At 39.1% G+C, this 24,179-nt stretch overlaps 1 protein-coding gene across 2 annotated transcripts in view; it reads right to left on the bottom strand.

The window, feature by feature from the left end:
- Window positions 1–24,179, bottom strand: part of pcdh19 (protocadherin 19) — a 149,704-nt gene that overhangs the window by 15,434 nt on the left and 110,091 nt on the right. Inside the window, exon 3 of one of the 2 annotated variants that reach the window (XM_033030387.1) lies at window positions 20,719–20,891. In XM_033030387.1, coding sequence (XP_032886278.1) covers window positions 20,719–20,891 — 173 coding nt within the window. The remainder of the gene's footprint in view (window positions 1–20,718; window positions 20,892–24,179) is intronic. The other variant, XM_033030388.1, reaches the window with a different exon arrangement.

Genomic DNA, 24,179 nt, shown 5'->3' with positions numbered 1-24,179 from the left:
TTCAGAGAATGAGGTTAAGATATAGCAGAGAGTCCTGAACTCTTCAGCAACTGACCTCAAAATGAATGATTTGTACACAAAATGGGGAAATAAATTTACCAGGCCGATTACCAATAGATGCAGAATTATATCCTACACTTAAAATCATAACATTAGAAATTCAGTGACTTAGAATTTCAAGTGCCAAGCACATGTATTTTTTGTAGAATGCAATTGATCTGAAGTGTAAAATCAATGGCAAAACAATCAACAATGTGACGTGAAATAAATTAATACCCTTTATTCCTATGACTTCCCCATGATGGAAGGAAGGTATTGAATAAACCACCATGACTTCAACTGCACAACTGCACAAACGGGTCTCAAAGAGAAGATGGAGTCCTGCTAAGGTGAGGAGCTGTTGGAGATCCTGTCACTGAAGCCAGTCATCTAATGTTCAGTGAAGGACAAGAAACGTTTGTGGTCAATGTAAGGTATACCTGCTTGGTACTGGCTGAGAAACAAATCGACCGATGCTTCTCCTGAATGTCCATGTCTACCTCCACTATACCTAGTTAACTGTCAGAACCATGGGCTTCCCACTCTTATCCCTATTCATTCTTGAAATTGGGACACTCCAATTCAAGAACACAAGTGAAGTGAAAAACCATAGTGAAATGCATATAGGTCTGCACTTCTTGCAATTTGTATCTTGGAATCATACAGTATGGTAACAGCTCCTTAGCCCACCAAGTTAAGGCCAACTATCAAACATTCATTTGCACAAATCTCATTTTATTCCCTCCACATTCCCAACAACTCTTCCCAGATTCTATCACTTATCAACAAACAAGTAACAATTTACAGTGGTGTATTTACCAACCCACTTGCTTGTCTGTGGAATTTGGAAGCAAACTGGAACACTGGGAGGAAACCCGAATAATTACAGGGAGAATGTAGAAAAGTGCACACAGATAGCATTGGAGGTTGTGTTGTTGGAGCTGCGAGGTAACAGCTCTACATGCCATATGATTACTATGTATTATAGTACCAATGGTCGTGAATTAGTGCATGTTGCGCTTAGTAACCCTACTATCCCCCTATAACATGAGGAGCAGTGCCATTCCAGCCTGCATTCCTATAATTGATACAATTGTTAGCCAAATAACAATTTGGATAACAAAAGCCTATATGTATGGTATCCTAAATGTTTATTGATGTGCATCTCTCAATATTAAAGATGCAAGGGACATAATTTTGTTGCTGGGTGTGGTGCACACATTTTCTTCCAAAGAAGAATCTGGAGTATTATAGCCTACTTATAGCAATGGAATAAGCTCTGCCTGAGAAGATCATTCCTTATAGCGATCGGAGAAATCCTTCATTTAACTAAATTATCCCAATGGTCTGAATGAAACTGCCAATGCTGTTACGGGTCAATGTTCCACTGAAATCTTATCCCCTCCAATTTCTAGTCACTGGAACAGAAATAGGGTGCTTAGACCTTAAAGTGTCTCTGCTATTCATCCAACTAGTGTTGGCACTGCTATTCACCCAGATCATCATTGATCTGTAGCTTAACTATACTTGTCCACTAATCCAGTGGTCTTGTTTTGCTTAGATCGCATGTATAACATAAATCAATTAGTTTTGAAAGTTCCTGTTAAAATAATCCAGGCAATCATTTTGGGGAACAGTTTTTCCTGATTTCCATTTGCTTTTGCATGAAGATCATGTCTTGACATCTACACTGACTGACCCACCTCTAAGTGTAATGTTGTCCCTGCTTCTCAATTTTTTCACCAGAGGTAATAATTTATTTCAAGCTGACCTAAGAAATTCCTTTAATCATCCACAGTACCCTGAGCTAGTTTGTTAATATACTGAGCACTTCTCCAAGCAGAACATTCAAATGATATAATACAAAACATCCTCTATTTATTTCACACTGCACTGAAAATTAAATAATCCACTGTCAAATTCCGCCTAACAATAATTTGCAGATTCCAGTCTCAAGTGTGAATGATCTTTAAAAGTTTAATCACATTGTTGTATAAACAGACATGTTTATTTCTCCCTGCTATTTTTTCAGAAGGCTGAAGGAGTCATTAAATGAGCTGTGTCGAGATAGATTTGGCAAGCTATCTTTTTACCTGGTGGTTGATTAAATTCATCGTTCAATCATACTCTTGATAAAAAAGCACAGTAATTTCTTACCAAGATGTCCATTTATTGTGACATGGCAATGGTGTTAAAAACCATACGCTGAAACAGCTAAACGCTTCTTAATTGCTTTCATGTGGACACCCGTGACATCACTGCTTGAATACTAACAGCATCAACAGGAATGAGTGAATGTTAGAAGTTGCTGCAATGGGGCACCTTACACAGCAAGTGATGTTGACAGGGCTTCTCCCTTCATTATTCACATTGCTTTAATTGTTTGCTGTAAATGTGTAGGTTTTGTTTTCAATTAGTAATGGCAAGCACTGTAAGTGCATTATTATTATTCCATCAGTAACTGGTCGCCTTCCTTTAAGAAAGATTTTATTTGTTAAAAATTATCAGCTTCAAACAGGTTATGATCCTTTGTTTCCTGTCATTGTTGAGATGCCATAAGATCAGTCTGTGAGAAGCCGAGGAAACTCATCATCAAATGTACCATTACAGACAAGCAGAGCTGTCAATAAAGGGCTAGGGACTTGAAAGAGTGATCACACGCGTTCAAGTGGAAAATTTCATGAATTATGCATGCCCCTGGATGGGCAGCCAAAGCCTGGTCACTGCTATAACATGCTAATGATGTTCCATCATTTCGGCCTGTCTCTTTACAATGGGAGAAGAAAATCTGAGAATGTTAGCACGGATGATGTCTTTAGCATGTCCTGTGTGTTCCACAATTACCTGGGATGAATTATGTTTTAAAATGAAGATTAAAATTTCCATTGCAAGTGCAATTGAACATCTTGCTTAATATAAACCAGTTATGTGGAAAATGTTGATGACACAAACTCACATTCAAAATGATTTAAATCCTCTCCAGCAAATGTTGCAGTTTATTTTCTTTACATTAACTTAATGAGTTTGTAAAATATTAAAATAATTTGGATAGCAATATTCAGCACATGAGATTGGAATCTGGAGTTTTGTCAAATTGATGTACTTGTCTGCTCCTTGTGAGCCTTGGCATTATTTATCTGTTTTGCCTGTGGCTTAGTTTTGGCACTCCACACAGACATAAGGATGTTGGTTCAAGTACCACTCCAGGGAGTTGTGCAGAAAATCTAAACTGACTCCACAGTGCAGTTCTGAGGGAGACCTTCAATGCTATTTTTGGCCTTAAATCGGAACACCCAGTTTCCCCGCGAGGTGAATGTTAAACACCCACTGCGCTAATGCAAAGATCAGCTGTTATTTTGTGTCAGAGCAATTATTTGTTCCATGTCCAAAGTCACTAAACGACTCTTTGGTCACTAATGTCCATCTGTGCAAACAATGTAACAGTGACGTCACTTTGCAAGTATTAACTGTCAAATGCTTTCAGGCATCCTGCGTTTGTGTAGGTGGTAGGTAAATGTACGTACTTTTTCTGCTCTATCGGAAAACAATTTTTTTTTCAATTTCTAATATTTTTTTCATTTCTTGTTTAATGTCCACAGCAATGCTCACCACATTGTGACGGCTATGGCCAGCAGCTCTGAAAGGAATTGCCGGCGTTCAGGTTCTCTCTGTAAAATGTGTCCTCAATTCAACACTGTACTGCATTAAGATCAATGGGAGCCGAGTGACAGATGTTAATGTATCCATCTCGCTGCACCTTTACTAGACATTGTATGCAGTCCAGTGGCGGTATCTGTGTGTCGCACTGAGGAGCCTCCTCCTCAATCCCGAGCTAACCAGTCTTACATTCTCCTCATTCTGATACTGACTCAATTCCTGACCCAGAGAACAGCTGTTTACCATGATACGATTTTATATTATTTGTAATGATTTTAACTATTGCATTAACTCCTTCTAAAATTTGCTATTTAATTAATGAAAGCAATTTTATTGGTTTTAAATTGCTCAGTATGTAAGCTAATTTAAAAAACTCTTCCAGAACCTCACAGACTATGACAGAAGTTGAGGCTTTGCTAGGATTATTTATGCCTTGCTGCTGTTCTCATACATACAGTATGTACAGGATGCACGGTCAACTGTACAAGATGCACGGTCATGTGAAGAGCAGGTCTATGAGTCTGCCGCAGTCTGAATTATACCCTTTGGATCATTAGGCCTGTCTACAGTACTGTGACAATTTTTTTTCCATTTTGTACAGTGGGTTGCTTGTTCCTGTTTTAAAATCCTTCCGATACTTTGCACATCTTTCATTCTAATTGTGTGGAGCTTGTAAGACAAGATGGATGGGTTAACTTTTAATTTTACATTTATTCGGCATTGCAGAAAATAAAGTTACTGGTAATTAATCAGATACAAATTCTGACATAGATAATATGTCAAACCTATCAACGTATAGCCTGTGGTACTGTGGCAAGATATTACGGAAAAAGTATTTTCAAATTAGAAGAGAATCACAATTCTTTTTCTCAAGAAAAGTAAGTAGATTCAAACAGATCAAGACTATCTATTTTTGTATGTATTTACACATGTTTTCTCACTCTAGTCTGATAAGAGTGTGGACATCAGAGCATTGATTGCCCGCAAAAAGAGAAGACTACACCATTCGCTAGAATTTAGAAGATTGAGGGGGGATCTTATAGAAACTTTCAAAATTCAAAATTCTTAAGGGGTTGGACAGGCTAGATGCAAGAAGATTGTTCCTGATGTTGGGGAAGTCCAGAACAAGGGGTCACAGTTTAATGATAAGGGGGAAGTCTTTTAGGACCGAGATGAGAAAGAAAATTCGCACAGAGAGTGGTGAATCTGTGGAATTCTCTGCCACGGAAAGTAGTTGAGGCCAGTTCATTGGCTCTATTTAAGAGGGAGTTAGATGTGGCCCTTGTGGCTAAAGGAATCAGGGGGTATGGAGAGAAGGCAGGTACAGGATACTGAGTTGGATGATCAGCCATGATCATATTGAATGGCGGTGCAGGCTCGAAGGGCCGAATGGTCTACTCCTGCACCTATTTTCTGTTTCTATGTTTCATATAAATTCTGTCAGGTTGCAAATTTAACTTCTCCTTTGCCAACTCTATTCAGGCCAAACACCTCTCCTTCACTGCATCAATGCCAGGGTCTCCTTCCAATTCCTAAATCAACATTCATTCCTTCCTTTACTCCCAACCCCCACTCATTCCATCATCATGTTATTTTGAGAAAGGCAGCTAAATTATGGGACTACTCTTTGCAGAGAACGATGCAAACAATGATTTATAGATCTGAATTTTCTGACAAAAAGGGAACAGCACCAAAACATGAACAGAATACCATTAAGTTTCAAACAGACCTATTCATATTCCCTGAAAGAGATAGAGAGAAGACATGATTTCTGCTTAAAAACACAACAGATCACTTGACTATAGGATTTGTTCCTTAGAGATCAAAGCTAGCTATAGCACTTCCACGGTGCCCAGAATGCATTGTACAAAATTCCTGTTAAGAGTGAAGGGCAAGGCTGGCAACATTAGGGAACTATTATTGACATTGGATATTAAGGGTCAAGTCAGGAAGGAAATATTGTCAGAAAAATCCAGCTTGGATAAAACAACTCCCTTCAGAAGTGTAAGGGATGTAGGAGTACACTCAACAAGGAAATTGAGAGATTTCCTTGGCAGATAGGGTAAAGGGGAATCTTAAAAATGTATATTCAGACCAGAAAAAAATAGGTTGGGTGAGAATAGGTCTCCTTAAGGGTTAATGGGGTTGGGTTGAAACCACATGGTCTTAAGCGCGGTTTAAATGAATACTTCATGCCTATATTTACTGTGGAAAAGGTCACAGAAGCCATTGAGTTCAGGGGAGGAATCAGTGACATCCTGGAGCATATCAACATTACAAGGGTGGAGAGCTTTGAGGTCTTGAAAAGCATTTGGGTGGATAAATCCCTGGGGCCTGACCAGCTTTAACCTAGGGTGTTGTCAGAAGCAAAGGCAGGAGAATGCTGGCAGTGATTTGTGTATCTTTTTTAACCATGGGTGAGGCACCAGAAGATTGGAGCATAACCAATGTAGTGCCTTTATTTAAGAAGGGGAGGATGGACATGTCAGGAATCTGCAGGAAGGTCAATGGTGCAAATGTTATTGGATCTTACTCTATGGATCTGTGCCATCCATTTTTGTTTCTCATGGCTACACTTGGGGAACTGTATATGTTTTTAGTTGCCATACCACAGGAAGAATATAGTTAAGCTGCTGAGGGTGCTCAATAGATCTGTAAGGATGTTACCTAGAAATAGAGGGGTTGAGTTATCAGGAAAGATTCGATAGATTGGGTCTGTTTTTTTCTGGAGTGAAGGTGAGAGAAGACATGACAGAGGTATATAAAATTATAGGAGACATAGATATGGTGGAAATCCAGAGTCTGCTTCCCAAAGCAGGAGTGTCTGAAACTAAAGGGCTTTAGGTTTAAGGTGAGAGGAAGAAGATTTAAAGGTTATCAGAAGGGCATATTTTATAGAAGTGACGTTGGTATCTGGAAAGAGCTAACAGAGCAGGTTTAGTTTAGTTTTGAGATACAGTGTGGAAACAGACCCTCAGCCCACCCAGTCTATACTGACCAGCGATCACTGATTCATACAGGTTCTATCCTACACACTAGGAAAAATTTAAATAAAACGATTAATTTACAAACTTACACATATTTGGAATGTGGGAGGAAACTTGAGCACCCAGGGAAATCCAGCATAGTCACAGGGAGAACGTGCAAACTCCATACAGACAGCAACCGAGGTCAGGATCAAACCCGGGTCTCTGGCACTGTAAGGCAACAACTCTCACACTGCGAGACTGTGCCAGAGGTGGATGCAGGAACTGTAACAACATTTACAGGTAAGTGGCATCTTGACAGCTAATTGGACAAGCATAGAGGGACATGGAATGAATGCAGGCAAGTGGAATTTGTGTGGATAGACACAATGGTCAACATACAGTAGATATGGTGGACTGTACAATCCTATGACTGACCAAAAAGCGCCTTGTGTAATGAAACAAAGCTTTCTCTGATTAATAATTAAGACTGCGTGTGTCTAATCAGAAGCAGTACTGTAATATACCATTGAATTACTCCAAAAATAGTAGGGCCATTTGTGGATCAATATAATGGATTAAAATACATTTTCGTCATTCGTTTTGAGATCAGTCTAAGTTGAAAAATGCCCTGTTCATTTACGTATTGATTGTAAAAAAGATAATAGAAAATAATGATTCATGTTCAATGGGAAGATATGAACACTTTCAAAATGGAAAAGACTTGAATAAAAGACTGAAACCTTCCCCCCCCCCCTTATGTTTAACTCATGTTTTGTTTTACTATGTGTAACATGTTACATTTCAGAGCAAAACATTGCTTCTTTTTAAATTTGGAGAGTTATTAAATGCAGCTCATGACTAGTATAAAGACTTTCAAATTGCAAAATCCTGTGGCGTTCGAAGGATGTTTCTTGTAAATGGAAATTATCTAAAGTAAGAGACACTCAAAGAAGACATGCATTTGCTAACCTGCCCAAGGTATTTCATTTGTGCAAAACAAACATTTCCCATATGTGGTGGGACTAATGACAGAACATTTATCTAATTTAAGAAATTTGCTAGACACATGTTAACAATGTACCATATTAGTCGTGAGACTTCATTTATTCTGTACTTTCCCCATATTGCAGCCTTTTAAGACAAGAGACAGTGCTTAATTGTCATATACACCCGGAACTGAACAATTAAATTCTTACTTACTGCAGCTTTACAGGCATATTAACACAGCACCAGCTTACGTATGCCAGGCAACAATCCAGAATTATGTCATTGATAGAATTGGGAAATTTCTCAGCAAAAGCCAGCGATAATTCTTTTAGGAGTCGACTTTAACGCATATGGTTCTGGATGGCTAGCTAAGCAAATTGTAAACTCACAAATTCCATTTTATGAGAACACAATGATGCAAATAATGGATTTCTGGTTTTACATTTACTTTAGGTATAATGAATTAAATCATGATTTAAAAAAAATGTTAAATTATATCTAATAAAGTCAATGAAAAATATAAAATATAAAATAATGGAAATTCGCTTAAATCATTGTAAAAAGAATGCTCATATTCCTAGAATGGGAAAGCTAAATATAAGAATAAAACATTCTTACAATATCATAGCAATAAAACAGGAGCAGATTTTACAGTCAGCAATGAGCGGCCAGCCCGTACTGAATTTTATAAAAGTAATACAATGTATAAAATAGAAAATGTTGGAAATACTCCGTAGATCTGGCAACATCTATGGAATTAGAACCTGAATTACTTTCAGATAAACAACCATTCATTGGATCCAGGAAACGTAAGGGAGCAACATTGTTTAAAGATCCAAACAAGAACGGGTGAAAATAATCGAGTAGAGTAGAGAACAAGAGTGAATGTCACCAGTAATGGTGGTGTTGGCTAAGGGAGGCACAGGGCTTTTTAATCACAGGGGATCTGTCTGGAGCAGGTGGAAATAGAGGGAAATAAATGAGAACAGGAGAGAGAAATAGGAAACAATAAAAACACGATAAAACAGTGTAGTTACTGTAAATCTGAAATGTGGAACAATACCGGAAATAATCAAAAAGCAGCTTCCAATTGAGAAAGAAAATACAGAATTACTGTTGCAAATGGGTGACCTTCAATCAGAATTGTTTAAGAAAGAACTGCAGATGCTAGAAAAATTGAAGGTAGACAAAAATACTGGAGAAACTCAGCGAGTGAGGCAGCATCTATGGAGCGAAGGAATAGGTGACGTTTCGGGTCGAGACCCTTCTTCAGACTGCAGCTGTCAAGGGGTGATTCTGGACTTTGCTGGAGTGGTGAGATAAGTTAACTTGGTTTCCCTCTTTGTAGGTGTTGCTGGCCTGCTGAGTATTGGAAGCTTTTTTCTGTTTTTATTTCAGATTTCTAGCATCTGCAGTTTGTTTACCAAAATATAACATGATATATAACAATATACGAAAGGCATTTGGACAGGTACATGGATAGGAAAGGTTCAGAGGGATATGGGCTAAATGTGGACAGGTGAGACTAGTGTAGATGGAACATCTTGGTTGGCATGGGTAAGTTGGGCCGATGGGTTGTATGAGCTATGATCTTACCTTTCACAATCCACCCATTGCAACTTGCAGAAATGAAGGGAGGATTCTCCAGGGTGATGCATTTCTAACAATGTAAAGGACCATGTGTGGTGGCCAAAGCTTTCTCCACACACAAACTAAGAAAATAATGACCACCAGTTAAGCCATGCCCTCAGACTGAGCTGCAGTGTCACCTTAAGTCTCCAAAAACATCTTATATGGGTCTGGATGTAGTTGGCAAAATTGTCATTCTTGAAAATCTATCTGATTTGTTTGTATGCCAGATGCTCTTTTAAAATCCTATCAGAATTTGTAATTTTCTTGTGATGTTATCTGGTAGCTCTCAAATCTCCTCCTTTATTGACGCAAGGATACATGTCACATAGTCATGGATTTAATAGTCTTAGGAGTTCCGTCACATTACTGCAAAATGAGCAATATTACATATTCAGCACAAATTGAACTGCAAATGTTTCAGACAAATACTTTAAATAAAAGCAAATCCTTAAAATTTTTCCACTCATTGTTAAATACCGTTACACAATAAAATGCTCAATCCATTACTGTAAAATCAAATTCATGAAAAGGTTTCAAAGAGTATTTTTAAATGAATAACTTAACTGAAAGACCTTTTAAATACCAAACTCTAGCCTGTGGCTCTCACAACTGTTCCCTTCCATCAAGATCAACCTGTGTGTACCTACTCCCTGGTTCATCAAGTTCATGATGTATAAGTTGGATCATTAATATTTCTGTTTTCTTACTGAACTCCCTTCTGAGTCCAGCATTGGAGCACAGTTTACTGCAAATCACTATTGTTAACTTTTGGAATTACATATTTGTAAGAACATGATATATCAAAGAGCAGGCCTTCAGCCCCCTGAATGCCATTCACTAAGGTTATAACTGATCTTTTACCTCAGAAACATTTTTCTGTACTATCGCCATGTCCATTGTTTTCTTTAATATCCAAATATCTTTCGATCTTTGCTTTGAATATTCTCAGCAATTGAACCTCACAGCCCTCTTGGGTGTAGAATTTGCATACTCACTGCCCACAGAATGAAGAAATGTCTCCTTCTTTGAGACTTGAATGGTTGATCCCTCACTTAGTCACTACATTTCCAGACATCCCAATCTGTCATCAACCTGCCTTGTCAGGGCCTCAGAAAATGTTGTTTCAATTAGTTTACTCATATCTTCTAAATTCAGGAGAATTTAGGCTTGTGAGTTTAATTCTTCCTCTCAAGAATTCCCCACCCCCACAAACATAGTTCCCCCCATCCCAGTTATCAATCATCATAGTGCTCTCTCAATTCACATGCACAGGATGAAAAGCACAGTTGCTCTTTATTATGTGGGGCAACACTGAGACTTTTGGCTTTCACATTCTGCCAAATCCAGCCCAATATCAGGTAGAATCTAAAATGAATGAAAGAGTGACATTTTGAATGTTTAAATATTTTGAAATATTGAATGCATATTTTCTGTAGGCATTTTGTCATGACAGATTTAATTATCCGCTGTTCGGTTTCTGATGAACATGCAATACTACTCATTTTATAGTTTTATGGCAGACATACTTGATAGGCTAGGCATGTTAATCCTGGCCAAATTGGAGAGGCTCGGACCCTAAAATTGAGTAAAGGCTTCAGGGCTGATAGGCCATTTGGTCCATTTATAATTGCTTTCTGTAGAAATGAGAAGCTGCAGAATGGTGGCAGTTTGTCTAGAGCCTAGATCAGAGCTGCAGGAAGAGAATGGGAACATCTGCAGACCCTGACAATTAGTTGCAAAATGCATAGAATGGATTGGATGAATGCAAACCAGACATACACATTGTAAATAATGTTGCAAAGCTTTACTTTGCTGGATGTTGATTGGATTACGTATTGAGCCATGTCTGGTTTTCTAGCAAATCAGGGCTCATGTTGCAATGTTCGTTTCCTCTGAGAAACACTGTTTGAATACCATGCATTAGCTACTGTATTATTGGGTTAGGGAAATGTCTGTCATGTATGGGGTTAATCGATATCTGTAATTCGATTGTAAAGAGACCACCCCCATGTGGTTCGGCCCCTCGAGGTTCGGGGACCTATGAAAGTCCGCTACCACGAGGTCCTATGTCGATCTTCTGGGAGAGCACTTAGGACTGCATGACCTTCTGGAGTGTCTCTGTTTGAGCGAGGACAAGAGAGCTTGATCAGGCAGATACGAGGATCGAACCCACAATGGTTAGGTACAGTAGTGGGAACTGTAATTGTGTTTTGTCAAAATAAAGTTTAGATGCGCAAGTACTTGACAGTGATTTGTGACTGAAACTAGACTGGGGGGGAAGGTTAGAACAAGCAATTTACAGGCACACCTACGATCATCAAATCAAAGACCATCAAATCCTAGATCCTTGGGCCATTAAGGGAGGAAATTTGAGGGGCACTGGCTAGCATCACAAGAAAATCATAAACCCTAATGCGATTTTATGAGCTTCTGAATACAAGCAAATCAAATAGATGTTCAAGGATAACAAATTTTCCAGCTACATACCCCATAGCCAATGGTCAATTCTAAGTAAATGAATACTGAGTGGCTGCTTCATGGCCTGGTTCAACAACATGAATGGCCAGGAACAAAGGAGACGACTGAGAGTGGTGGACAAAGCTTGCTTCATCACAAGTACTGACCTTCCCATCATCAAAGGAATGTGTAGGAGGCACTGCCTCAAAATGTCAACCAGTATCATCAAACACCCACACCCCACACTGGTCGCGCTCTCATTTCGCTACTACCATTGGGAAGAAGGAACAGGAGCCTGAAAATCATGATCACCAGTTTCAAGAGCAACTTTTTCCCAGCAACCATCAAGCTCCTGAACACTATACATATTAACCTCAGCAACTGCGATCTTCTATGGACGGTGTCTTTGATTTCACTTCAGATTTAGTATTGCATTATTCTGGTTACCTGGGGTTATTTATTTATTATTATGAATTAGTTATTAATATATTGTATTATTGATTATTATTTATTTATCTGTGTTATATTGCTTTTACAGGCCGGTTAAGCTGCAGGGAGTAAGAATGTAATCATTCTGTTGCTGGTACATATGACAATTAAATAAGCTTGACCCTTGAGTGGAATTTGCAAGGGGATTAAATCTGAGTTACAATAACCTAAAAAGGCAACACAGATTGAGAAGGAATAGGCTTTGCAGATCGGCTATTTGAATTTAAGAAGGCTGAATTAATTCTACAGGTTTTAGTCCAATTATTCAACTCTGTTGCAGCCAAAGTCATACAAGCACAACCAATTTGCTGGTGAGAGTGAAATTATTGGAATAGAAAGAGATGCAGCAAAAGATGCCGGATGCACTAACCAAATGCTAAATAAACTTTAACATGGACAGGCTAAGAAAAGAATTATCGATTTCAGTAACCAGAAAAATAAAAGGAAGAAAATTAAAAAGAATTGAAGAGAATGTGAAAAGTTGGCTAGATTTATGCTGAGACTTAATGAAGTGTTAACCAGATCATAGTTATTGGTCATATAATCACAGATGAATAAACATTCAAAGAGAACTACAACAAAAGACAAGACAAACTTAATGGTTGCTGTTTGGAAAAGGATTAGTAGGGAGTTTAAAATTGCATTCTACAGTTATGGCAGAGCAGCAACAAATATTCATATAGCATTTCAAAATGTTGCAAATAAACATAATTTGATACAGCCGCATATGGAGAAATCAGGATTCATAAACAAAGAGGTGGGATTTGAGCACCACCTTGATGAAGGAAAGGCAGGTAAAGAGTCCAAGAGGAGCAGGGAAAATGAATATTATTTAAAGGAACGATTAAAGAATGGGACTAAAAGACATGAAAATCTGTTAAAAATAAACGTTACCAAAAACATTAGGAAGAAATTCTATGAAAGACTGCTTGGAATATTTTTTCAGAAAGTGTATAATTATCCTTGTTGTTCAGTACAATTTTACATTTGACCCCTGAGAAATTACTATAAACAACATTGTAACATCTGAAAAGGCTATTATTTACCACTGTTTTCTCCCTCCCTGAATTATGTGTGGTTACCATGACAAAATATGATTGCACTGCTTACATGCAACATTTGAATCAAGCAGTTTTGGTGACGAACTGGTATATTGATAGGATAGTATAACAGTAAATTTTACCCAAACTTAAACAGATTCAGTCAGAAACTGAAACATATCCTGTTCTCGTGCATGCATTTCACTGTTAACCGGTTGCACTGGGCAGTCCTGCACATTTTACACACAGCCTGGATTTCCTAACCATCCACTTCATTTGAGTGATGTGTGAAACAGACAGAATATCTACTGTGCCTAACCAGTTAAAACCAATAATATTTCATGAGACATGGCTTGGTGGAGCTGTAGAAAGCACTAGTGAAATCAAGAATACATTAGTGGAGTAAAGAATACTCAGATAGGTACATGGATAGGAAAAGTTTAGAGGGACTGGGTAAACATGGGCAAATGGGTAGGCTTCGGTGAGATTTTTTTGCCAGGCATGGATGAGTTTGGCCTCTTTTTGTGCATGATAGCTGTAACCATTTGCTCAACTATATCTTAATCCCTTTGCTTTTCCACACAAACTAATGGTTCATCTTCACTCCTCTAAGTAGATCCAAAACGATTCCATACTTGTATTGATGCTGTATTTGATTCTCTGGATGTGCAGTAGAACTCATGGGCATAAAAGCAATTGTAAACTCACTGGAAAAAAAACAATGGGATAAAGTCCATGTTGTTTTACTGAAAGTAAAACATTTTTTAACATGTTTTTTGAAGGGAGCAACATGCTGCAAAATACAAGACATTTAGGCTGGTGCAGTCACAGCACATCTCTCTGAGAGTCATTGCCTGTAGTCTTCAGCGGTGTACTGACAGGTAAAACACTGCCACTGGCTGTACATAGTTCCCTATTAGCTATGACTGGCATCATGTAGAAACAGGGCAACTTCCAAAATGTTTTGTTTGTTTTATTTTTGTACAACACACAGCTGCATGTCCTTCCAGGTTAGTGCGGTGCTAATCACGATTGAGCAAAGCAACCTTGATGTTGATATTTAATTCAATCTGAACTTATCCCAAGGCCACTGAGACTGAAGCCAGACCCGAACCACAAAAGCACTATCCAAATCAATAGTAATAGTACAAGAGGAATCCTGGCTGAGTTCCAGGCTGCTCTATTTCCGAGAACTCTGCTTTCCTCCAACTCTAACCTCTTAAGTATCCTTGACTTCCTATGCCTCACTATTGGAGAATGTGCCTACAGATGTCTAAATCCCAGGCTTTATTATTCCTTAGATAGCTCCATCCCTTTACAATGCTGCTTAAAACCACCCCTAAACTAATGGATATGATTGTGCTTTGACAAGCCACCCCCTGCACTTGCTCTCCATGTTGTTCCCCCTGTCCACAATTACATTTTGCCACAGGTTAAATTAGCTGAGACTTGTTGCTGCAGTGGACCTACAAACAGACCGCAAGCAATGACTAGACCTCAGGGAGTGGATCCAGAGGTCTTGCTACTAGGCCACTCCAATGACCCTTTTGACAGCTTACTGCTTTAAAAAGCATTTGAATGTTTTTTATATATCTGATGATCTAATACATTTAAAACAGTATAAAGGAATCAAATAATTTAAGAAAACAACTTTAGAAAGGAGAAAAATAATTTAACTTAAAACACATTTGAAGTCTTCAAATTAATTAAAAATGTTAAGATTAAATAAAATAAGGAGAATAATACACCTCTGCAATCAAAAATGTTCAGCCAATTCAAATGACACAGACCACATTACAAACGACAGCCATAACTAGGATACAGGTGAGGTGCCGGATGTAAAAGTGCATCCAGCCTTTTAGCTCAGAACATTAGCGCTGTGCCTCCAGGTAGTGCAATGTCCAACGGCAGAGTGGGAGGTTAGATATGCCGGCACCAGCCTTCAGCTTGTCTTTGACATTTGCATCGTATTGCAGAGGCACAAAGCTCAGTAGTGAGCTCTGAGGAGACAGCAAACAGGTCTCCATAGAGCTGCTGGCATGTTTGAGCCAATGCACATTTCCTTGACCTGTTTTTTCTCTTTGATTGTTCTAGGGCATTTATTATACTAAGAGCAAGTTGGTGCAGCTGTTGATGCCTTTAGGGCCTGTCCCACTTGGGCGACCTAATCCGCGAGTTTGCCCTCGACTCATACTCGCAGCATGTTCGACACGAGGTCGTAGGAGGTCTTCGTAACTCTCCTTCATGCTCGAGAGTGGTCTCCGCGTACTCGAGGCCTCAGCTAGGTCGCGGCGTTTTTTTCAATATGTTAAAAAATGTCCGCGAGTAAAAAAAGGTCGCCATGGAAAAAATCAATACTTTTTTTTACTCGTAGCTTTAGTCGTAGTAGTAGCATGGTAGTCGTAGGTAATCGAGGGTAGTCGAAGGTTGTCGTAGATAGTCTTCATCATAGTCGAAGGGAGGTCGAAGGAGATCCGAGGAGGTCGTCTTCACTATCCACCATTCGGTGTCCAATTTTCCTGAAGTTAGTCGTATCTAGTCGTAGCTAGTCGAAGCTGGTCTTCAACATAGTTGAAGGAGGTCTTCAACATAGTCGAAGGAGGTCTTCAACATGTCATTTTTTCAAACTCTTCTAAACTCGCCAATTAGGTCGCCCAAGTGGGATAGCCCCTTGAGCCTTCCAAGTCCAAAACTTAAGTGTGTAGGAAGGAACTGCAGATGCTGGTTTACACCGAAGATAGACACAAAATGCTGGAGTAACTGAATGGAACAGGCAACATCTCTGGATAGAAGGAATGGGTGACGTTTTGTGTTGAGATGAAACGTCACCCATTCCTTCTCTCCAGAGATGCTGCCTGTTCCAAAAACTCAAGTCAAGATTGATAGTAATTCATTTGTCATTTACCTGTTTATCTAACTGGAATCCCATAATTTAGGTGAGATTTGATTTCTGGCCCAAATAACATGGGTAGTTTTGTTGTTGCCACTGCATTTGTGACCTTGGCCATTCATTGTTAATGGTTATACTACGTGGAGTTATTCGTAATATCTCACCAGTGACTGTGACTTGCTTAATTTCAGGAATTTTAATATTTCCCAGTGAGTTTCTTTATTCCTGCGAAGAATGAGATGATCCCACCCTGGGGATTCACTGTCAGCATGGTGCTTAGACTCGGCAAATATGAATTTCAATTCAAATTCTACTTCTAAAGATAGCGTTAGTGATTTCTGCTAGCTGAGATATGGCAAAGAAAACAGCTGAAGATCAGTTAAAGGAGATGATATCCCTCATGAGTAGCTTATTTCAGATATTTGCTTTATAATGCTCTAATCTCTTGTACCACAATGACTTGGTCATGACGTCCACTGCCTTGTGTGTGAAATAATCCAATGACACCAAGGTGGTTCCAGTTGATTTTTAATTAAGTGAGGAGGTTATAATGACGTCCATGCATTCGGAGGCAAATCCAGGTTGTAGAAATGAACACTAGTTTTGTCTTGCTGCCCAAGTCCTGAAATCTAAACCTATATAAAAATGACCTGTTAATGGTTGCAGGGGAGATTTTACTGGCATGTTGCCCGAGATAGAATGTTTAAGCTATGAGAAGATACTGGAGAGGTGTTTGTTTTCCTTGGTGTGAAGGTGTTCGAGAGGAGACCTGATACGAGTTACAACATCATGAGAGCTTAGATAGAGTGGATAGGGAGCAACCTTTCACCATAACGGAGATGTCTAAAACCAGAGGGAATAGGTTTAAGGTGAGGAGTATGAAGGCTAAGGGCCTGTCCCACTGACATGACCTTTCAGCGACAGTCTTCGACCTTCAAGCTCGAGGGCACTTGCCTGAAAAACCTCGAGCTGGATCGACCGACCGCACACACAAACACATCGCAAAGGCGGGGGCCAGGGAAAGCGGGGGAGCGCTGTCTGAAATTCACACCCACGATAAAGAGGAAGGTAAAAGACGGCTGCACAGTGAGTGTGCGGGGGGGGGGGGGAGGGTGAGAGAAGGGGGGAGAAGGAGGAAGACACTTTTAAGAAGTCAGACAACGTTTAATAAAGTTTAACGGCCATTTTACATTACCGGTCGGTTTTCCTTGGTCCTGAAAACTCCAATGAGCCAATTAAAATGCCCGGTCAGCGAAGGAGATTGCCTATGGCTGCCCTCAACTGCCTGTAACTACATAGCGACCCCACTCCACTGTACTACAAGTTCAAAAGAACCATGCCAACCAATTTTTACTGAAAACATTTCTGCGACCTAGCTGAGGCCGCAAGTAGGCGGGAACTTCCCTCGAGCATGAAGGAGAGTTCCAGTGACCTCATTGGACCTCCTAGGACCACGTGTCGACCATGTTGTGAGTTTGAGTCGAGGGCAAACTCTTCTAAACTCGCAGATTAGGTCGCCGCAGTGGGACAGCCCCTTTAGAGAGGTAATGAAGATATATCTTTTCACCCAGAAGGTGATTGCAATCTGGAGCACAGTGTCTGAGAAGGTGGTGTGGGCAAGTACTCTCACACAGTTGAAAAGTTTCAGGATGAGCACTTCATTCGTCAAGGTGTAAAATGGGTGCTTGATGCCAGCGTGGATATTGTGGGCCAAAGAGCCTGTTTCTGTGCTGCATGATGCAATTACACTAATTGCGATCTCTTTGTTTGAGCGTTTGCATGTTAGCCTCCAGTATATATACATGTGGGATTTTCAACCTTTCACTGGTGCTCTGATTATACTAACTAAATGGCTCTTTGTGGCTCTGTTGCAACATGTGACAGATCTTTGAAGAGAGAGAAATGCCATGAAAATGAGTCAGATAAACATTTTTATTTAGTAGTATTACGAGATGGGAGGGCAGCACTGGCATTGAAAACTAGTTTTAATTGGATCACAAATTTTGCAGATATAAGAAATATTTTTGTTTAATGGATCTGGCAGGCATGCAAGATGCTGCACATGTGTGGCATCCTCAGGAATCTGATCGGGAAGAGGCACTGCCAGGTGTCAGAGCTGGCAGCTTTCAGTAATGGATCCACAGAAAAGCACAGCTCAAATTGAGGATGAGTAACAGACTCAGGCTATTGACCATCGACCATATCATGGAATATCACAGCACAGAAGGGGACCATTTGGATAATTTGCACAAGAGCACCTTTTTAAACGCATTGAACGATTACTGTCATCGCTCTTTCTCTATAATCCTGTAAATACATATCCAATTCAATACTGGATGTAGCTGCTGAATCTATCAACACACTCTCAGATAGAGCATCCAGACAAAGACAACCTGAAAAATATGTCCCATTTCGTCTTTGATTATTTTGCTTTTTAATTTAAATCCACCATCGTCCACTTATTTCTTCAACTCATCAGTGAAAAGAGTTTCCCCGTGTTACATTCCCCAAATTACCTAGATTTTAATTGCTGGTTGTATATCTTTTCTTGTCCTTTATTGTCTGATACAGAACATTTGCAGTTTCTCAAGTACCTTCTCTAGTCCCACATATTCGTTATCATGCCTGTAACTGCCTCTGCTAACATTCCAAGGCCTTGCCGTCCTTTCTAGAATGTTAGGCAATTACAATTGAAATGATACTTTCACGAGTAAGCTTGAATTTTAGAGGATTTATAATGATATTCTTAATAATAAATGAAAATGACATACACAATAAAATTGAAAATAGTTTTATATCTGCTTAAAAATTTAAGCAAATGTAATAATTTTTTTAATAAAAAAGATTTTTCAATTTCCATAAGCAAAATCGCCAGACAAGTCAACTATAACATTGACCCCACCACAGTTATTCTGGTCTCATCCCGTCAAGTACAGAGTACAACAAAATCTGCTTAACTTTCACTACTCCATTGAGTGAGCTGGGATCTATTTCCATTTAATGGTACAGTATTTACACAGCTTTCACCTTGTATTAAACAATACTGTATCTCAAAAAATCTGTGGGCAGGAGGACATAAAATGAAGAATTGCACTCGGTTCACTATTTTAACCTCAATAACATTTCTCCTAACTTTTTGTAATGCACTGAACGCCTCTGTCCGTCAATAAATTGCCAGCTCAGATTAACAAAGCTAAAGTACTTTCAGAATACCTCCCTTCTTTGTGAGCTCTGTCACCAATGCCAAGAGTCATCATGTAAGCATCCATCATGTATCACAAGTATCCATTTGGTGTCACAAGTAATGTTACCATGAGCACAGAGTGATGTACTGGGTTAATAGCTGGCTCTCCCTCCTAACACCACGAGGCCAGCAACATTTGGTTAAGGAGTCAGCAAATCAAAGAGAAGACACAGTGCCACCCTCCTACTGGTATCAACCTTCTTCTTGCTTATGGCGTGCACAGCCTAAAGTTGTAGGACAACTTGTTCTATTTGATCTTATTTGATTGTGCATGCCAGGTTGATTGCATTCATTGCAAGAGGGCGGACCACGTGAAGGTTGCAATCTCCCACCCCCTGGTATCAATGAGTAAATTAAAGAAGGAGCACAGCTAGTGTTACCCAAATGCACGGTGGCACAGAGATAGAGTTGCTGCCTCACAGTGCCAGAGGCCTGGGTTCGATCACTGTCTGTATGGAGTTTGTTCGTTCTCCCATGATCTGCGTGGGTTTTCTCCGGAATCTCCGGATTTCTCCCACACTGAAGACGTACAGGTTTGTAGGCTAATTGGCTTGGTAAAATTGAAAATTGTTCCTTGTGTGGGTAGGATAGTGTTAGTGTGCGGGGATCACTGGTCAGCGCGGACTCCGTGGGCTGAAGAGCCTGATTCCACGCTGTATCTCTAAACGAAACTTAAAGTCACGAGAACAAATATGAAAATCTAATGGCAAGGATTTCTTGGCAACTAAGGCACCACTGATTCAGTGATATTCACAGTTAAAATGTACACACTGTGTCCAAATGAAATTATAATAAACTATTTCATGAGAGAAACAGCAAAAACAGGCGTCTTATGAAATAGTTATCGTTTCAAACAACAAAATAACAAGAATACTGTGTGACTTGGAAACCATCACTTAAAACAAAAGATGGATTAATGCATTAAAGTTTTGAATGTAAAAATTGGTTTTAAATGATTCCCAACAAAATTGTTGATTTGAATTTGAAGAACATGATAAGCATGCTGTGAAATGCATTAGCAGTCGATATGCAGTTTTCTAATTTGAATAATCTGTTGATTCAAATTTGAAAATTGCAAAGAATGCCTCGTGTGACAATATTACTTAATTTGAACCAATACATAATTCATCATTTGATGCTCGAATTGGCTGAATTAATGAGTAATTTCGTATATACGAGCCAACATCATAATTAGTTTCAATAGCCATTTTACAATTTGGAATTGATCTAACAAATAGACTATGCAATATATAACGCCATTGGTCTCATCAGGCCTTTATTAAGATCTTAGTTGCATTATTGTAATCATCTTACCTTGTTCAGGAACCTGGGAACCGGTAGAATTGAGAGTTGTATTCAATACTTCATTGATAGCTGTGTCACAGCACAGACCCCTGTGTGCATCGTGTTCGCTGTCAGTCTGGTCACTCTCCTCATGTCCGCTGTCCTTGAGACTGTTCCTCTCCAGGTCCTTGAATGTGGAACTACTGAAGCGTGAAGCAATACTGATTTATTGTCATGCCTAGCAGTATCAGATAATGCTCTCCTTATGGAAAAGAAATGTATTCCAATACATATTGCTTCACATTGAAGTCCATCAAAATTATATTGCCAGATATTACATTTTGTTTCAAAATATATCAAAGTGGTTATATCACTTTACTCCACCCTCAACCTCATAAAGGATGCAAAGCAAATTTAGTTGTATATTTCCATTACAATTCTTTCCTTTTCTGCCTCTGTTGAAATTGCCCTTTCTGTATTTCTGACAAATTCTTGTCAATTTCAGCTCAATACTGCTTTCTCAGAATTGTTCATCGAGTGACCTCTTATGTACCTGAGCTGGTTTGAATTGAAACCCACTGTTGCTGGATTATTGCTGCATGATATCGATTACATTTAAATAGAAAAAAATGGTAATTTAGAAAACAAATCTTTTAATTTACTTTATTTTCATATCAAATTGTTTAGAAACAGGGATGCTTCCAGATTGAAAGTAACAAAAATGCCACATTCTTGTATCATTTTGTTGTATATTTGTACTCTAGTACATTAAGAAAAGGCAATTTTCTTTTAACAACAGGGTCCACAATGAAGGGTCGATTCTGAGTACGTGCTTTTTAGGGAGGCAGGAATGTAAGACACTATGGTTATACTCAGCCCATTAATTCCTTTCTTAATAATTACACCTTTCCCTATCTATTCCCTAATGCAATTCCTAATTCAATTTCACATGAAGTAATTTTTGGCTAGCAATGTACTGTGTAGTTGTTCGATCTTTCCTCGTTGTAATTTGTTAATGGGAGATTAATCACGAGATGGCCAAATTTGAAGTTGGAGAATGCGGGTGAACCTGTCAGATATTGAGCGGGTTGTGTTAGGAGCTGTATAAATCAGCCACTTGTTGAGTTACACATCTAATTTTATGTTACATTAATTCAAATTGACTGATATGTAACTGGAAGCGAGCAAGGATTTTGCCTGAAATCTCTGTAATTTAAGAAAGTGCCCGGGAACCTGAGGACTTTGCGATACATATTACCACCCAGGGGCATCTGATTCACCTTACACCAGGGGACCAGTCATAGGCATCTGACATCGGAGAAACATTTGTAATCATCTGATGCCCGGGAACTGATTGTGGTCATCTAATGTCAGGGGAATAGGGAGGAGGTCCATTGGCCATCTGTGGGCATATAATGCCGAGGAACAATCTGTGCTCATTTGACCCGGGGGATTGCTGAGGTCTGTGTGAGACTGTGTGGCCACCCATGGCTATCTGATATCAGAGGTGCATCCAAGGGGATCTAACGTTGCAGGAACATCCATAGTCGTCTGATGTCAGGAGACTACCTCTGGTCTTATGACACTGGGCTGTTGCCTGACATCCATGGAGCATCTATAGCCATCTGATATTGGGAAAGAGGGGCAAGTTTTTCACATGGAGAGTAGTGGGTATATGGAACGCGCTGCCAGAGGAGGTGATAAAGCCTGGTACATGGGTAGAAAAGAGAGTGACATGGGCCAAATGCAGGAAAATGGGATCAGTGAGGCTAGGCATTTTATCCAGCATGAACGAGTCAGACTGAAGGGTCTGTTTCCATGCAGTACAGCTCCATGACTCTCTCGATGCTTGATGGCATGGTAGTCTGAGAATAAGGAAAACTTATTTAATGCTATTGGAGTGAAATCAGCAGCTTAACTAATGCTATTTATTTCATAGCTGATGTAATTCAGAATCTTGGTATTTAATCCTTGTGTAGAATTGAGATCCTTTATTGTCTGTGCATTTGTGCAAAACCACATGCAGCACACAGTGATGGAAATGGCCGAAGGATTTCATAGTTCTATCTATCCACCCATTTTGCAGAAAGAAATTACAGCTGCATGAGAAAGCAGACAGTTAATTACATTAAACTGAGATTCAGGAAAAGTCCCAGTTGACTAGCAACGACATTTTGATGTCCAAGTGCTCAGGAAAGATTCCAGCACCAAAATAAATGATATGACTCATTACGGGCTTTATTTATTTTAGTATATTCAGAGAACGTTCTGATTTCAATAATGTTCAGAGCTGGTTTTCTCTGCACAGTATTAAAATGGGCATTATCATTCTGCGTAGAAAATTTGGGAGAGATTAAGCCATAATTGGCAGCAGCACATCCAAAAATTCCTTCACATTCAACATAGAAATTATGATACTGGAAGAAAGCAAATTTGCTCCTTCTATTAAAAAAAAAGTATTCTTTTTGAATTTTATTACTTTAAACATTGCCTAGTATAAAATAAATTATTGAGGGACAGACCGGGTTGAGATGAAGCATGTCATGCTCCTCTCCTTATTTAATAACAAACGTAGCTAATGATCCTACATTATACTGTGGTACGGAGGCACACACCCTATTAAATCCCAACTTTAATTCTACCATGTCTTTAATCGCCCTATCTCGCTATCAGCAAATGGCCTTCGTAACCATGCACCATTTCATGGCAGTACGGTAATCTCAGACATGCATGAGAGTTTTTTTCAGAGGCTGAGAACCAAGTTGTGCTTGTCTGCACGTTCAAACAGCTCACTCCCTGGACTTGCTTATTAGAAATAGTGAGTTACAAAAGATCTGTCACTTCAAATGGAGCTGGACTCGCTGCAACAAGAAGCAGAGAGTAGGAAGACACAACTGGGAATGGAAAGACATTTGAAAAAGCTGTTAAAATGTTGGGATTGGTGAAAATGATTTGCGTGTATGTGATGCCAAACCACTGTATGAATTTATACCTTTTAATGAAACGAGCTGCACAAATGATTTCCCAAAAGGATGGAAGGGTGGAGGTGAGCTGTCACTTTTATTACTTGTGCCATGGAGCTTAAGATAACAGAGGATATTTCAATACCCTGCAACTTTGTGGGGTGCAACTGCTTCTTTCTTTCTCCAAAACTATTTGCATTTATTATTGATGCATGTCTCTGCGTACAGTATATTAACATGTGGAAAGAATGAACAAATAGCATCTAAACGTTGTTTATCCTCCATCGTTTTAAATATTTATTGTAATTGAAGACCATTATTATAGTGCAATGCTGTGGACAGAGCATAGTCATATATTTTCATTAACTGGAGCTATGAACCCAATTTAAAATAGCAAAACTGTACCATTTATCTTAAATAAACATTTTTTTCTTTAAGACATAGTAAAGGACCTGACACCGATATCTACAGATCTAATCATTTTTGCTTTCCTTTGGTTCCAAGTTGTATGTATTATATTGATGAAAG

Source organism: Amblyraja radiata, chromosome 12, assembly GCF_010909765.2.
Source record: "Amblyraja radiata isolate CabotCenter1 chromosome 12, sAmbRad1.1.pri, whole genome shotgun sequence".
NCBI lineage: Eukaryota > Metazoa > Chordata > Chondrichthyes > Rajiformes > Rajidae > Amblyraja > Amblyraja radiata.
This window is presented reverse-complemented; position numbering and strand designations above follow the sequence as displayed.